This window comes from Phoca vitulina, unplaced genomic scaffold (assembly GCF_004348235.1).
Source record: "Phoca vitulina isolate PV1807 unplaced genomic scaffold, GSC_HSeal_1.0 scaffold2, whole genome shotgun sequence".
NCBI lineage: Eukaryota > Metazoa > Chordata > Mammalia > Carnivora > Phocidae > Phoca > Phoca vitulina.
Window position 1 is genome coordinate 31409073 of NW_022589705.1, and position 18400 is coordinate 31427472.

Consider the following 18400-nt stretch of genomic DNA (forward strand, 5'->3'; position numbering starts at 1 on the left):
AGATGGTGATCTACTAACTCTTTGAGGTGAATATGTGTAATTCTATAGTGACTTTTTAAATTATTATTCCCTTGTATTTAACAAAAAACAAAACTTAAAAAATTGTTCATTTGTGTTGCAGTGCTAAAGGGTAAATAAAATATTATTTGTTTTGGTATTTTTCTCCAAATCAAAACCAGAGGTTTAAACTTAACACTGTACATTCCTGGGGTACTGGGGTGATGGTGGCTGTAGAAATCAAAGTAAGAAACCCAGAGGACAAGGGGAGTCTATGCATAGGAATAACCAGAATCCACTTAGTCACTTTTCCTTCTCTATCTAGAAATTAATTGGTTTATTTACTATTTATTGAACATTTACTATATGCCAGGCATTCTTCTAGGCACCAGGGACAAGTGAACAAGATGAACAGTATCTTAGTTCTTATGTATGTATTCTAGTGAGGGAAGAGAGAATCAGTAATCAATCAAATGAATAGTGAGATATAGTAACTTAGGAGTGATAAGTAGGACATTGGGAAGGATACTGATTGAAAATAGTAGTCAGCTTGGTGAATCCCGTGGCTAGGGGGTCAGGGAAGAAAGTTCATCTGAGAAGTGCCTTTTGAGCTAAGATCTGTATAATACAGAGTTAACCATTGGAAGGTCTGGGGCCAGAGTTCTAGGTAGAGAGAACAGAGTGATTTTGCTAAGTGAGATTAATAAAATACAGATACTACAAACCAGTCTTTGAGAGGTAGAAGTAGTTTTAGTTATTAGAATGCCTCTTTTTTTTTTTTTTTAGTGTGATGATACCTATTATTCTGGGGATGAGTAGAATTTTCCTGTGTAGTTGGTCCTTGTGCCTGAATGAAGGTGAGAGGCATATGGTTTCACAGTAATCTATTACAGAGTAGCTTAAGAGATGTAGCCAGAACCAGTTCTTTATTTACCTATAATTGCCTGCATTTTCTTCAAGTACATGATAAAAGATTTACTGTGTTGCACTAAATAAATTTCTCCATGTAAGTTTTTCCCAAGTTTCCCTTTAGTAGTTCCTGTGGCAGGAAAGATTGTCACCACAAACTTATCTTAAAGTTTTTATGTCCTCAGAGTGTTTGAAAGATGTTAAGAAGGCAATATGGCTTAAGATACTCCAGTCTGTCACTAAGTTTTTGGGATAAGGTCATATAGCTAATGTCTAGATTGATGGGTAGTTAACATAGTATATGTCACAACATAGTATAAATACCTCTTCTCTGTATCATTTTATGAAATCTTTTGATTATTTTTCCAATGAACTCTTTGTCTACATATAGAAAAGGAGCTATAACTTTCACTTCATTGAACATAATGTACATTGAGCATTCTTTAAGTGCTTAGTATTTGTTAGTAATAATTCTCCCTTATTTGCCCTCAAATTATAGTGAAGTAAGTAATCTTGAACTTGGATTAATATAAAATTCCATTTATATTAATTGTTATTTAGTATATTAATTATATAAAGGATAATGATATTTGAAATAAGTATTTTACTAAGCTATAAAGTTATCTTTTCTGGAGATCTTTTAGGTTTTAATTTAATTTAATTGCTTTATAGGGCAAGTCTCAAACTACCAGGGCATATTAAATTTTGTTAGAACTAACAAGTCGTGCTTTGTTAAGGAACACATATGGAATCTTTTTTTTTTTTTTAATCATGCCCTAGAGGGTTGGTAGTGTCTTTATTTGGCAACTACAGGAAATTGCATTTTCACTTTCTAAATCTAACTCAGTGGTCCTCTTTACACCAAATGTTGCTATTCATTGTAGATAGGTTTAGACTGCAAAACTAATGATGGTAGTAAAAAAAAAAAATCACATGATATAACTTAAGAAATGGGAATTTCTCATGTCTACTGTGTATAAAATGCTTTATTATCATCAGTATACATTTAACATGTATTGATTGTTATGATATGCCAAGCTCTTTATATATATCGTATTTCTTTATGTATGTCAAGGAAGAAGTTTGGTCAGTAATCTCTTGGTTTACCAATGCTATTTCCAGATTATCTTTTCACTGTTGAGTAGAAACTTATGCTCTCCTGAGGAATCAAGCTCTCTTGAGGCTCATGGCACCACCACCTCTATCTTTTCTATTTAACATCTGCAGAACTCTTGGGCATTCCCATTTATTCAGTGAACACTGTGATATCTCACCAATGGTTGTATTTCCAACTGAAGTCCTGCCTTTGTCCTAAGTGATTTTACTATGCAAATGACCCATCCAGAATCTATTTGTTAAAAAACAATTCTCTTTCCATTGAACTATATAGAAATACAGTTGATTCTTACATATTGATCTTGTACTTTGCTAAACTCATTTATTCTATTATTTTAGTGGATTCCTTAGGATTTTCTATATATAAGATTATGTCATCTTCAAATAGAGATACTTTTACTTCTCTCTTTCCAAGATGGATCCTTCTTATTTCTTTTTCTTGCCTAGTTGCCCTGGCTAGAACCTCCAATATATGTTGAACAGCAGTGGCAAGAGTGAACATCCTTGTCTTGTTCTTGATTTTAGGAGAAAAGCATTTAGTTTTGACCATTAGTTATGATGTTAACTGAATTTTTCATAGATTCCCTTTAGCAAGTTGAGGAAGTTCCTTCCTATTCCAAGTTTGTTTGGTATTTTTATCATGAAAGTGTGTGCAGTGACTTTTATGAGTCTATTGAAATGATCATGTGGTTTATGTTCTTTATTTTATTGATATAGTATATTACATTAATTGGTTTTCAGATGTTAAGCCAACCCTTGCATTCCTGAGATTAATCCCACTTAGTCATGATGTTGTTTCTTCTCTTCCTCCTCCTCCTTCTTCTTCTATTGCTGGATTTAGTGTGCTAGCATTTGTTGAGGAATTTTGTGTCTGTATTCCTAAAAGATATTGGTCTGTAGTTTTCTTGTGATGTCTTTATCTGGTTTTGGTATCAGGGTAATACTGGCCTTTCTACTCTGATCTTTATAGTTTCCTTTCTTTTACTCACTTTGAGTATAATTTGCTCCTTTTTTTTTTTTTTTTTCTATTTTCTATTTTCTTAAGATAGAAACCCAAGCCATTGATTTGGGACCTTCCTTCTTTTCTAATGTAGACACTTAAGTCCTATAGATTTCCCTCTAAACTCTGCTTTAACCTCATCCCACAAATTTTGATGTGTTGTGTTTTCATTTTCACTTAATTCAAACACGTTCTGATTTTCCTTTTTCTTGTTTGATTCATGAGTTATTTAGAAGTATGTTGGTTTGTGTCAAAATATTTAGGGAATTTTCCAGATATTTAAAATTATTAATTTCTCATTTAATTCCATTATAATTATAGCACATACTTCGTGTGACTTGAATCTTTTTTTTTTTTTTAAGATTTTATTTATTATGAGAGAGAGAGAGGGAGAGAGTGAGCAAGTGAGAGAGAGAGCACGAACAGGGCAGGGAGGGGCAGATGGAAAGGGATAAGCAGACTCCCTGCTGAGCAGGGAGCCCAATGTGGGGCTCAATCTCAGGACCCTGGGATCATGACCTAAGACGAAGGCAGACGCTTAACCAACTGAGCCACCCAGGTACCCCATCTTTTTGTATTTACTTAAACTTACTTTAACGTCAAGGACATGCTCTTCTGTGGTGAATGTTTTCATTTGAACCTTTGAGAAGAATGTGTTCTGGTGTTTTGGAATGTAATATGCTATAATTACCAATGCACTCAGGTTGATTAATAATGTTTCAATCCTCCATGTCTTTATGTGTATTCTTTCTTCTTGTTAAGAGAGGCATGTTGAAATCTTCAGCTATGATTGTGGTTTTGACTCACCCATCTTCTACCTCCCCCTTTCCTTTAAAGACTTCAGTTACACATGTATTAGGTCACTTGTGTTTGTTTTACAGCTCACCTATATTCTGTTCGTTTTTTCCAGTCTTTTTCAATCTCTTTGTTTAATTTTAGATTATTTCTATTGCTGTGTCTTCAAGTCATTAATCTTCTCTGCTAATATTAATTTCATCCATTGTATTTTTAATCTCTGATATTTTAGTTTTCACTATTAGAAGTTTGACCTTTTTTTCATACCTTCTGTGTCTCTACCTAGCATGTTCAGTCTTTCTTCTAGCTTCATGAATATATGAAATACCATATAATAACTGTTTCAATGTCCTATCATCTATGTCATTTATGGGTTGGTTCACGATTGATTTTCCTCCTCATTATAGATCCTATTTGCCTGCTTCTTTATATACATTGTAACTTTTTGTTAGATGTCAGATGTTGTGAATTTTATCTTCTTTGGTGCTAGGTATTTTTTTTTTTTTTATCCTTTTAGACACTTCTGGGCTTTGTTCTGGTATGCAGTTAGGTTACTTGGGAACAGTTTGATTATTTTTAGTTGTGCTTGTAAGTAGAATGAGAGCAGCTTTTAAACAAGGCGTCTCTTCTTCTATTTCTTTGATCCACTACTGAAGCAAAACCCTTCTGTGTACTCGTATTAGTTTCCTATGGCTGCCATAACAAAGTTCCATAAGCTAGATGGTTAAAACAACAGGAATTTATTGCCTCATGATTCTGGAGGCTGGAAGTCTGAAATCAAGATGTCAGCAGGGCCCTGCTCCCTCTGAAACCTGTAGAGAAATTCTTCCCTGCTTCATCATAGCTTTTGGTGATTTGCTGGCAATCTTTGGCATTCCTTAACTTTATAGATACATCACTGCAATCCTCTGTCTTCACAAGGTGTTCTTTACATCCTCTTCCATCTATGTATATCTATCCCTGTGTCCAAATTCTCCTTTTATAAGAACACCAGTCATATTATATTAGGACCCACTCTAATGACCTCATTTTAATTTAATTATCTCTGTAAATATCCAAACAAGACCACATTCTGAGGTACTGGGGACTAAGACTTAAATATATTTAAGATTTAAATATATTTTCTTTGTGGGAGACATAATTCAACCTATAACAGTACTGTACCCAAATCTCATGAGTTACGAAGTTTTTCCACTGTGGTTGCTTAGGACAGGATTTACTGCCTGCCAGTGTAAGCTCCTGAAATTGTTCCCTCTAATCTTTTTGGGCAGTTCTTTCTCCAGCTTTCGTTAGTTTCCTCACCTGCACATGCTGATCAGTACTCAGATAGAAACTCAGGGGGGTTTGGAAGTATCCAGCCTTTTTTCTGGACAGCTGTCTACTCTCTAATACTGTCCTTCAAGCTCTAGCTGCTTCGCTCTCCTTAGACTTCTAGCTTCCTCTCCTCAACTTAGCTAGACTTACTAGCTACCTATATTTGCACCTCCTCACTGTGACCTAGAAAGGCTTTCAGGCAGTAAGCTGAGGCAGTTATGGGCACACTGCATTAGTTTTCCATCCCTTAGGGATATCCTTCGTTGCCTGATGTCCAGTGTGTTGAACATAGTTTTGTTTTGTTTTGTTTCTAGATATTTTATCTGGTGTTGCCAGTTGTTTCAGGCAGGAAGTTAAATCTTGTCCGCATTACTCCATGTTGGCTGGAACAACTGGTCTGTTTTTCTAGCCTGTATCTGAGTTCCTGATTGCTACTAGAAAAAAATCACACAAGGGTATATCTTGATACTAGTATAAATTCATGGACTTCAGAATTAACTGGGCTTTCAGTGGTGTCTGCTAATAAATATGTGTTCTTATCTCTCCAGCCCCCCTTCTCTCATTCTCCAGAGTGTCTGTTTACTATTTTCTCACTCCTCAAATCTCACTTTACCCATGTCACTCTTAGCAGATGACCCTGCCTCCTAACTTCATGGAGGAAATAGAAGCCATCAGAAAGGAACCTCCTCTACGTGTGACCCAGCCTGCCAACATGCCTTCTTTGGCATACATCCTTGCCACTTTTCCACTCCCTTTTCTGTAAGAGTATAGAAATTATCTTCCTCACATTTTGGACTAATTTTAATTCCCTCATGTGTTCTCAGGAGTCTCTTCTTCTTTCCTTTTTGGGAATTTTGCTCAACTTATTCCTCTCTCTTGGACCTTGAAAACCATTTTAATATCTTCTTTATATTAGCATTTAAATGTTCAAGTCTCTTTCATCTTAAAAAAAAAAAATCCCTACTTTGATCCTGCTTCTCCCCTTCCCACTCATCTATGGTTATCACCTTCTCTCAAAGCCAGATTTCTGAAGCAGATTGCCTATCTTTCTTCTCTTTCTCTAATTCTTTAACATCCATTTACTTCCTAACCAAATGCAACCTGACTTCTGTGTCCTTTATTCCCCTGAAGCTGTGCTTACCAAGGTTGCTGACTTCTTTGTCTGGACATTTTTTGATCCTTGTCTTAAATTATCTCATGTTTCTTATACCTAGTTACAAAAACTGCAACCTTAGAATCACAACAGGAATTTGTTAAAAATACAAGGACATGAGCCCTGATCCCTGGGGATTATGATTTAGTAGGGCTGGCATGGGGCTCTGGAATGTATTTTTTTTTTTTTTTTAAGTTCTACAGGTTATTTCAGTGTGCAGCCAAGTTTGAGAAACACTGTGCTCCATAGTACTTAACATGGTTCTTATCTAACCTGCTTATTGTTGGCTATCAGTTGATACTGTAAACCTTTTCTTGAAACATTCTTTTCTTGACTTCCTTGGCAGTGTACTCGCCAGTCTCCCCTTAGCCCATCCCCACCTCTTCTTACCACCCATACTTCTTTAGTCCTCTTTGGAAAGTCCTCTTCCTGATGACCCCTTAAAAGCTGGTGTTCTTCAGGGCCTTCTCACATCATCTGCCTCCCTGATCATCTCAGCTATTCCCAAGCTCTATTATCATCTTTAAGCATTTTTAAGTTGATCATTATCAGGGTCTCCAGCCATCTCTTTCCTGAGCCTCAGATATTTATATCCAGCAACCTTGAATGTCCCATAGATACTTTATGCTGAATATATTCAAAATGAAACTCCTTTCTATCCCCTATTCCCCCCTTTTAAAAGTATAGCACTGCTATCCACCTAGATGCTCAAGCTCCAAACCTAGGAAACATCCTTACCCCTCCTTTTCCTTCGAAATCACAAATGCATTTTAGATTTAGTGATCCTGTTTTGGGAGTTTATTCTATAGACATACCTGCATACATACAAGTAATAATGTGCAAGGCTATTCATTGTAGCATGTTTTAGAATAACAAAAGATTAGAAACAACCCAAGTATTCCATCTGTAGTGACTGCCTAGATAAAATTCTGGAACATTCATACTTCGGAATACTGTGATGTACTCCACTTTTAAAAATCTTATGGCATAGCAGGAAGATGCGATTCTAGTTTATTCAAACAGATATTTTAATCCAGCCTTCTCTTTGGATACAACACCCAAAATCTACAAAGCAATGTAAGGAAGAATACTCAGTTTCTCATCAGTAAATAAACAAATGACAAAACAAGGTCTGCTCTCTTAACAACTTCCAAATATACAATACAGTATTTTTAATTATAGTCACCATGCTGTACATGGGCCATTGTATTCTTTAACTTTCAAAAGTCTAGAAAATCAAGATTCATGTAATTGGAATAATTTATAATTAATATTAGTGTGCCTTGTTTTCTCAACTTTTGTTTCACATGTATTTAAGGAGGGCCAGAATCAACAGAGTATATGTACCATGAATTGCTTACTTTATGAATAACAAACCTAATATGTATGATCATTGGAAATTATGTGTGTGCATTTTTAGCATGCTTTCAAAACAAGAAGTCAATTACGGAGGCAATTTATAAGATTACAAAATGCTAGTGTTTTGTTCTAATAGGTTTTTGTTGTTGTTTTTATTATTTTCAGAATATTAAAGTTTGGCTATAACAATACTTTAAAAAAATTCACAGTTTTTTAATTTTATTCTGAAGACCAACTGCTATCTCTCTGTCTTTGTTTTCTAAAGGCGTTCTTAAGGACTATCTAAGAGAACTTCCTTCTCCCCTGATAACAAAGCAGCTTTATGAGGCTGTATTAGACGCAATGGCAAAAAATCCTTTGAAAATGTCATCAAGAGGATGTGAGAATGACCCAAGTGACTCTAAGGACACTGTTGACCTGCTTGATTGTCTTCCTGATGTTGAGAAGGTAAACATATGTGGTATACCTTTTTCCCTAAAAGCCAGCTAATGAATATATACTTAGCTCCAGTGCTACAAATAATTTTACAGGTATTTCGTATTTGTGGCACTACGACTTTAAGCTCTGCCTTTACTAAAGTCTCCTTAAACAACATACATTTAAAAACTGCTTCTTAAACAGAATAAATCTAGATAACAGTTTTATCTTTTCTGTGTATAATTTTAGTTTAGGCACAGGTATCTCCCATACATTTTTTAAAAAGTATGATTACCTTATTATTAAAATAATACATGTTTATTATAGAAAAATTGGGAAGATATAGAAAAGAATGGAAAATTGCAATTATCAATATCCAAAGGCAACAATTAACATATTAGTTTATTTCCTTTTAGTATTCAAAGAATATGGTAACTGTTTCAGTGTGTGTGGCTTAGCCTCAAGACTTAAGCAACCCTCACCACCACCATTTCTTTCCTTCTTGCCTCTTCCCATTTGCCGCCTCCTCACAGTCTAAATCTTGAGATCAGTACCTTCAGGCATGCCTGCAGAGCAGATAGTAGGATAGCTGGGTCTGCAGAACAGTCTTAGCCTAACTTTAGCTGTTGTTCCTTAGGACAAAAGGGAGAATAAGGGTGATATGGCTGGGCTTGTCCAGATGAGGCCGACTTTACCTGTATTTTTTATCATGTGAGGGTAGAAAGGGCATATATAGAAATTTTTAAAAAAATATTTTATTTGAGAGAGAGAGAGAGGGAGAGAGCACAAGTGGGGGAGGGGCAGAGGGAGAGAGAGAAGCAGACTCCCTGCTTAGCAGGGAGCCAAACTTGGGGCTTGAACCTGGGACCCTGGGATCATGACCTCAGCCAAAGGCAGACGCTTAACGACTGAGCCACCCAGGCGCCCAAACATATAGAAATGTTAAGCCCCAAAACTTCATTCACCAGTTTACTGTAGTCTTCTGAACATCCTGTGCTCACTCCAATTAGATTAGCAATTACTACTCCTTTGGGTGGGAAGAGGGGAACAGCTACAAAGAGGTAGGCAGCAGCAGAAGGGTGGGGTGAAGGGATAGAGATATTCCTTCTTTGATTAAAGGTAAAATTGTGTCATTTTACTTATAAGTGAAGAAATGAGTATCCAGGTATTTAAACACTTATCCAAATTATGTAGCTTTTTATGAGTGTTGTAGTCTGTTATCTGAATTTAGGCCTTTCAGGCCCTAAAGCTCATACGATTGGCGTTCTTTTTAAAAGGCTTCATAATATTCCGTTGAGTGAACTTGACATAATTTGTCACTATTCTCTTTTGTATAATATTTAGGTTTTGAACCTATTTGTATATATTTGTATGCAGAGATTTCTTTTCAGTTAGAATTACGTATTTAGAATAGAATCTCAGAGTGGAATTGTTGATTTAAATGATGTGAACATTTAAAGGTTCTTAATACATCTTCATGTTACTTTTCAAGAGGGGCACAACAATTACATTTTTTAGCTCGTCTTTGTAGACAAAAAAATATTTTTTAATTTTAAGTTGTATTTCTTGGCTCGCAATTGAGATTAAACCTATAATATTTAATCGGAGGTGGGGGTGTGTGTGTGTGTGTGTTTTCACAGCACAATATGCTGAAACTAGCCTTAAGATGTCAATGAATGTAGGGTCCCACTTATGTTAGGAAATGCATAGTGAATGGAGAAAAGGGACAGATACTTATTACTTACATTGTTTTTATAATTCATATATTTGATTTTTTAATTTCAAAATATCAATTATAGTCTCTGGCTTTCCTTCTCTCTTCATTCCTTTCTTTCACAGCCAAACATTGAAGGAATGTTTATTTCGCCTGTCCTTCTTCTTCACCACACTTGACTACTCAACACATGGTAATCTGGCTTCCCACCCTGCCTCTCTGGACTTGTTTTTGCCAAGGTTTCTAATGACCTTCTGATCACTGAATCCAGTTGTCACTTTTGGCTCTAGAAATATGTCATTTTGTTTTTTTTTTTAATTTTTAGAATTACAGTTTTATTTATCATTCATTTCTTTAATTATGAAGAAATTATATACTCATTTTATTTGTTAAATGATCATATACCAGTACTTCAAAAACATTTTTTTCCATAATTGCTTGAACCTAAATAACCTTCCACTTCTTGAGCAAACTCCCCTTATTAGTTCCTTCAAGTATTAAAAAGTATTCTTTTTCAACAAATTTTTCTGTTATTTCTAGCATACTATTCATCGTTTGTCTACTTGAAGTATTTATTAGTTAAGTGCATTGGCCTTTTTCCTAATCTGAATCATGATAGACCGGGTCATGTTTGAAATCGTTAGCTTCCTAGATTTAAGGATGGTAGTCCCCTACTTATGATTACAGGATTTATCTGTGCTTATGAACACTCTTACCTACCACCACAGCCTTTGCGGTTGTCATTTTAGAGGAGGAAAGAGAGGAAAATGTTGATGTATATTTTCACAGGGACTCCAGTTGAAATTTGGAATGCATTCATGAGCCTTTTATAAAGAGTATATATTTTAACCATTTAATGGATCAAATTATGTCATTGGAACCTAAGTGTCCTATGTAATGTTTTTATAAGAAAATATGTTTCAAAGTTCCAAATATCCAACTTGGAAGCAAATCTTTGAAACTACTTTTTAAAAAGTGACAGGATGCCTATCTATATTTTCTGCTATAAATTGTGTCCTTGAATTTGCCCCTGTGTATAACTCTATTAAGTGAAATGTAATTTAATTTAATTTAGGCAACCCTAAAGATGTTGCTGGATCATTTGAAATTGGTGGCTTCTTATCATGAAGTGAATAAGATGACTTGCCAGAATTTGGCCGTGTGCTTTGGACCAGTATTATTAAGTCAGAGGCAAGAGACTTCCACCCATAACAACAGAGTCTTTACTGATTCAGAGGAACTTGCAAGTGCTTTGGATTTTAAAAAACATATTGAAGTTCTTCATTACTTACTTCAACTCTGGCCAGGTAAATGATTCTATGGAAGTATTTTTCTCTTTCAATGATAGGGTGTTTGAATTAGCTAATCATTAAATATGCCCATATATGATTCAAGAAAATCTTTTCTAGATTTTGCTTTTTCAAATAGTTATGAATTGATACCTTTAAATTTCTCCATTTAAATTTTTTGCTTTTGCTGATAATATTGTAGACATATAGATCAATGTACACATTTTGGTCAGATCTGGATTTGTATCCTGGTTGTGTTACTTATTAGCAGTCTGATCTTGGGCAAGTTCTTTAACATCTTAGAGCCTCAATATCATCTTTTGTCGTATGGATTTAATAATATGTTTATAGAATTTACAGGAGAATTAAATAAAAAGTTATGTTTGTAAGGTGCTCAGCACAGCTCTTGTCACATAATAGGTAATCTGTAAATATTAATTTCTTTACCCTTCTCATTTTTAGTTCAACTGGTATGAAGCAGAATTCATTTTTTGCCTTCATTCAATACTTCTTCCTGACATCTTTACTGTATTCATGGTTGTTCTTCAAATTATCCAGGCTTAACTTGACAGTCATCTTTGATCTTTCCATCTTACTTATCCATCCCTTGTTCCAGCCAATAACAAAAAGCTGACAGTTATTTTCCTAATATCTCTCTTATATAGTTTCAGAGCTAAAAGGAATATGTATTTAACTAGATGTTCTATATAGGATGCTGTATTTAAGTTTCAAAATTTTCTTATTCTGTAGTAACTCCCATTCCCCTTCCCTACCCTGCATAATACCAAACATGAAAGTACTTAGGAGCTTTGTGTAGCACACAGTGGTAAAAGTGCTTGGGCCCTGGAGTCAGTCTTGGATTCGGATCCAGATTGTGGCCTAGGCACATATTTAATTCCCCTAAGCCTCAGTATGCTTCTCTATAAATAGTGCCTACCTCAGAGTTGTGAAGATTCTGTAGACAAAGCATCTAAGGCATTGAGCAAAGTGTTTTGCATAAAGTTAACTCTTTGTTACTCTTTTAAGGATACATATGAGGATAGACCAAAGTACAAAGAAATGCTTCATTTAGTCTTTTACATCTAATTAATTATAGAAAGTGAATAAAATTTTCAACTTTTAAATTTATAAAGTTAAAAATTTTTGCTTTCTTTCAAACACAGGCTTAAAAACCATTTCTAATTTATATTTTAATTGAATTGGTAGATATTATTAATTATTTAAAAATCCTGAATCAAGATGCTCTAATAATTGGTTTCATTTCTGCATTTGGTACCCAACATAAGGGAGCTCTCAGGTTAAAGTTTTAAATGTGTGTTTCCTATAGTTTTTCCTACAACTGCTTTAATTCTAATAAGCATCAGGAATTGGGAAAGGAACCATCTTAATCATTCTAATCACAGATGAAAACTTGCTTACCTGGAGTTTACTATCAGTACTTGATTTCTTTCTTTTCTTTTTTTTTTTAAAGATTTTATTTATTTATTTGAGAGAGAGAGACACAGCGAGAGAGGGAACACAAGCAGGGGGAATGGGAGAGGGAGAAGCAGGCTTCCCGCGAAGCAGGGAGCCCGATGCGGGGCTCGATCCCAGGACCCTGGGATCATGACCTGAGCCGAAGGCAGACGCTTAACAACTGAGCCACCCAGGCACCCCAGTACTTGATTTCTTTGTTATTAATTCTGTATCAGAGGTTAACGTTATTTAAAAATAACTGCCCCGGAGGACCTGAATAGACATTTTTCCAAAGAAGACATCCAGATGGCCAACAGACACATGAAAAGATGCTCAACATCACTGATCGTCAGGGAAATACAATCAAAATCACAGTGATAGATCACTTCATACCTGTCAGAATGACTAATATCAAAAAGATAAGAAATAACAAGCGTTGGCGAAGATGTGGGAAAAAGAGAACCCTTGTGCAGTGTTGGTGGGAATGTAAATGGTGTAGCCACTATGGAAAACAGTATGGAGGATCCTCAAAAAATTAGAAATAGCGTACAATCCAGTAATTCTACTGTGGGGTATTTACCCAAAGAAAATGAACACATGAATTTGAAAAGATATATGCACCCCTGTGTTTATTGCAGCTTTACAGTAGCCAAGATGTAGAAGCAGCCTAAGTGCCCATCAGTAGATGAAAGGATAAAGAAGATGTGAAATACACACACACACATACACACACACACTATGGAATATTACTCAGCTATTTAAAAAAAGGAGATCTTGCCATTCACAACAACATGGATGGACCAAGAGGGTATCATGTTAAGTGAAATAAGTCAAAGACAAATACCATATAATTTTACTTGCATATGGAATCTAAAAAACCAAACGAACCAAAACAAAAGCTGGAAATACACTCATAAGTACAAGAGAACAAACTGGTGGTTGCCAGAGAGGAGGTGGGTGGAGGGAGGAGTGAAATAGGTTGAGAGGACTAAGAGATACAGACTTCCAGTTATCAAATCAAATCAAGTCCAGGAGATGAAAAGGACAGCATAGGGAATATAGTGAACATTATTGTAATAATGTTGGTGACAGATGGTACCTACGCCTATTGTGGTGAGCATTGTGTAATGTGCAGAGTTGTTGATTCACTATGTTTACACCTGAAAGTGATACAACCATATGTCAGCTGTACTCCAATCAAAAAAAAAAACAAAACCTGCCCCCTTTTCTAATAACCTGTATTTTTCTTTAGGTATAGTACCTCAGATAAAGGGCAGAAAGATAGGGAGAATAAATACCAGTTAATTTGGCCCTCTAAATCATTTGCTTTTGGATTCAGGGAAAGGCAGACATCAAGCAGAAGCAGTGCAGTTACCATGCCTGAGAAAATTGGTAGTGATACAGAGAACGGGCCACAGCATATGAACTTGGTGAATGCCCGTCTCTGTGCATCAGGTAGAAGGGTTTGACCCTCCTTGCTATATGCGTATCTTACTTATTTTTCTTTTTGTGGAATTTCCCCTACTCCGGAGGTAAAAAGACTTGGTTCCACCCTTCCCGCTACCGCCTTTGTTTTTTACTTTAATTTTTGTATTATTATTTTTTTGTTTTTTTTAATTTGGGGCAATGATAAAATTTGCTTTAAGCTTTCCATTTGAAAAATCGTGTCTGCAAAGTGATCAGTTAGAGTCCTAGCATATTGGAACTGGAAGGTAAAAATCATCCTGCCAGTGGCATTTCAGATTGTCCTCTGCCAAGCCCTAAGGTTCTTTGGAAGCAGCTTTGGAGCCAGACTGGCAACAGGTGAGGGAACAAAAGGTCAACACACTTCCCTTTGATCAAAATAGTCTTCATCTTTTTTATGTATTGGATTTTTACAAAATTGTTGCTTTTTAAAAATGGTTTTGCTGTTTTAAGAAGAATATTGAAATTTACTTTCTCTTTACAGATGGGGAAATAGCTTTAGAGAGAGTGTAACTCCTAGACCAGCTGTTTGCTATATCACATTTTCTATGATGAGTAAATTTGGGGCAGATTTCTTGGGGAAAAGCTATAATTTTTTTCTTATTTCTTTTTGTTTCATTTTTCTCACTAGACTAAGCCTTATGAGGTCAGGGATTATATTTTGCTTACCCTTATGCACCCAAGTTCTAAGACGGTGCTTGGCATTAACTAGGCACTTGATATATTCTGTTAAATAAGGCAATTGTACTATATATAAAAGGCTAATAAAATGGTGATTAAAATATAAATCCATCAGTAGAACAAGATAAGAAAATTCAGTTTCTTAGTACTTATCATTACATTTTGAAACATTTTCAGCAAACAGATTGCATTTTAAATTTTATTCTGTTGAAGTTGGCCAGTCATAGTGCTCGGAAAACCAGAACTTTCCTTTTGGGGTTAAAATTAGCCATTTTCTCTGCATTTTTTATAGGAAACAACTCCACCATCAGTAGTTTAAAAAGTCAGTGAAGTTGATTTTTCACAAATTGAATTTTTAGTCTAAAAGATATAAAATATTATAATTGCTTTCTTAAATATTTTCCAAGAAAATATACAAAAATCATGTTTGAATAGGGATTTAATTAAACAACTTTAAGTAATTGGCAACAAAATAAATCTGGGTTTTGCAGGTGAATGTCAGGGCACAACAAGATAAGCTCAACCCACAGTCGGAAATGTTTTACTTTGGGGTGCCTGGCTGGCTTAGTTGGTAAAACATGCAACTCTTGGGGTTATGAGTTTAAGTCCCATGTTGCCAAGCGTAGAGCTTACTTAAAAAAAAAAAAAGTTTTACTTTGGACCACAAACCAGATGACTTCAAGGTTAGCAAAGTCCTGTAATGAAAACAACAGTCATGACACTTAAGCACTAAGAACAGGAATAGCACAGAAAATGAGGGAGAAAGGCAAGGAGACTTATTGGGTATTAGCAGGTAGAGGAGAAAAAGGAGTTTGAATAATTAAACAGTGGAAAAAATTCAGATATTCATTCTGTAATTGCATCAATTAAATAAATAGTGGAAAAAATTCAGATATTCATTCTGTAATTGCATCAATTAATGGCATGGGGCATTCTATATTAATACTGCTATTAAAGACCAATTTAGGGGCGCCTGGGTGGCTCAGTCGTTAAGCGTCTGCCTTCGGCTCAGGTCATGATCCCAGGGTCCTGGGATCGAGCCCCGCATCGGGCTCCCTGCTCCGCGGGAAGCCTGCTTCTCCCTCTCCCACTCCCCGTGCTTGTGTTCCCTCTCTCGCTGTGTCTCTCTCTGTCAAATAAATAAATAAAATTAAAAAAAAAAAAAAAGACCAATTTAAAGTAAATATCAGACCTTTATTTTCCAGAAAATTTTTGATCAAGAGATTTTAGCTATTCATAATTATATATACTGGCCATCATAAAAATATGGACAAATGGAAATGTTAAAAACATACCTATATATAGTTATCAAGTATTTTAATAAAATCTAAGTAAAAAAAATTATGTGATCTGGAAAATGTTGTTAAGATCACTGTAAGTCTGGAAAACTAGAACTATATACATGTTTGTATTACTTTTCAATTATCTTATTTTCTATAGTAGGAAACAAGCATTCATTATATGCTGGAGTGTGAAAAGTGGGTGTGTTACTACTGATAATATATTCACACTGATAATATGTATCGTAGTGAAAGAAAGCGTAAATGGAGAGGCATTTATTAATGGAGACTGAACAAGCAGAAAGAGAAAGGTATTATGGACAGTTTTTAAAAGCTATGCCCCAACGTTTAAGTCCATTTTATATACAGAAGGAAACTTAGACAAATGTTTTGTCCAGTATTCACAAAGAAGGTAAGCAGTAAAGCTTGGTTTGTCATGATGTGTATATCATAGTAATCCGTATGGTCAGCACAATGTATACTCTTAGAAGAAATTAATCTTAATATGAAGACTGTTATTTGAGATTGTTAGATACCTAACCAGAATGAGAAAATAAAATATCTGTACTGTTTTCAGGCAATAAATGAAGACTATTAGTAGCTAATGCTGTGTAATCAAACTCAGGTAACAAGTGGCCAAGTCTAGTATTTGTGCATTTTATCAAAGTGAAATTTGGGCTGCTTAGTAAAAAAAATTATGACACTGCTGCTAATAGAATTGCAAAAAAAGCACAAAGGTTAGAGTGAGCACTTTAGATGCCTTTGCCTCATTTAGACGTTTGCAGAAGAAGGAACTTTTTGTTTTGTTTTGTTTGTACACCAACATGCCTTGCCTGCTTTTTTACTGTAGCTTTTAATTTAGAAGAAGCTACCAGCTTAGCTACTCTTTGAATTATAGCTAGATAATAATTAACTTGCACCGAAAGTTAATCAACATCAGAAATTTGTTTGGGGATGTTATGATATGGCATGAATTAGCACCATTGAACATTCTACTAGCTTCTGTCCCTAATCTTGATTATTTCTGGTGATAGAAAAAAGTAATTATGGAATGCTTTATTTTTTAATAGTGTGCATGTTTTGTTTTAATGCATGTTTGTAGTTGATTATTAAACGGCTTATCTTTGCTCTGGTTTTTTAAGGACAGTTGGATGGCCGTGACTAAGCAAATTTATTGTTTGTTTCTAGTGCAACGTTTAACTGTCAAAGAATCAACAGACAACTTGTTTCCAGAGCAGAAGTCTTCTCTAAATTATTTGAGGAGGAAGAAAGAACGACCTTGCATGTTAAATTTGAGTGGTACTGATTCATCAAGAATACTTAGACCAAGGCAAACCAGATTAGACAGTCCAGTTAGCAATCGTTATGCAGGAGACTGGAGCAGCTGTGGAGAAAACTACTTTTTAAAGACAAAAGAAAATTTTAATGATGTAGATTATGATGATGTCCCCTCAGAAGATAGAGACAATGGAGAAAATTGTAGCAAAATGTATGGACCAGATATAATGATTGAACAGCCAGTACCCATGTCCAAAGAGTACACATTTCAGACATACTTGACAATGCAGACAATTGAGTCTACAGTGGATCGAAAAGTCAATCTTAAAGACCTACAAGAAAGCATTGATACTTTGATTGGAAATCTGGAGCGTGAACTCAACAAAAACAAGCTTAATATGAGTGTTTGAGATTGAGAGTTTTAATTTGCTTTTTTGTAATGTTTTAAATTTCAAATCAGTCTTTCTTGCTTTCTTATACCACTCACAGTGATGGTTTTATTTTTTTACTCTTGAAAATTCCATTAATTTCTAGTAAGTTCATGTGATTCAATTAAAAACACTATTCATTAAGTTTTTACGTATCTTCATTAGAAAATTTTTCTTGGGGCAAAGATAACTTGGACTTGTGGATCTTTTAACAAATACGGCCCATTCTATGGAGATAACTTCTAAATGCACTTATAAGGTTCAGATAAGTTATTAGCCCCTCATGGTTTTTGTACATTACAGGAACTGCTCTTTTGGAGCTGGAACAGATGTTTCTTACAGAAGAACGTGGCAGCTGCTCTGTCCGGTTTGCAGTGTGAGTCCACATACTCTGCAACATCATTTGATCATATTTCATTTGCAATGCAAATGCTGCTATAAAAAACCTTTTTATAAATAAAAGTAAAATTATACAGATATTAATGTATTCTGTATTAACATTCAGTAATTATTTAAGCTTATAAAAATTAAATATTTTTATAATCCTGAAAATGTGTCTATTTATAAGTGCATATATGGATAGATATTAGAATGGGGGAGGCATTGGCTGCAGAATCACATGTATCTTTAAAGCATATATGTCGTGAGGCCAAAATAATTAGCTTAAAATGTCTTTTTCAGGGAAAGAACATTTAAGTTAAAGGAGTTCTGTAGAAACACTTGAACCAAAACACTAGAAGCATCTGAATAG

At 35.0% G+C, this 18400-nt stretch overlaps 1 protein-coding gene across 1 annotated transcript in view; it reads left to right on the forward strand.

The window, feature by feature from the left end:
- Window positions 1-18035, forward strand: part of SYDE2 (synapse defective Rho GTPase homolog 2) — a 46213-nt gene extending 28178 nt beyond the window's left edge. The window contains exons 5-7 of the mRNA XM_032424772.1: window positions 7909-8090; window positions 10850-11081; window positions 17132-18035. Of these exons, the coding sequence (XP_032280663.1) occupies window positions 7909-8090; window positions 10850-11081; window positions 17132-17631 (914 nt within the window). The 3' untranslated portion in view covers window positions 17632-18035. The remainder of the gene's footprint in view (window positions 1-7908; window positions 8091-10849; window positions 11082-17131) is intronic.
- The last annotated feature ends 365 nt before the right edge of the window (window positions 18036-18400 follow it).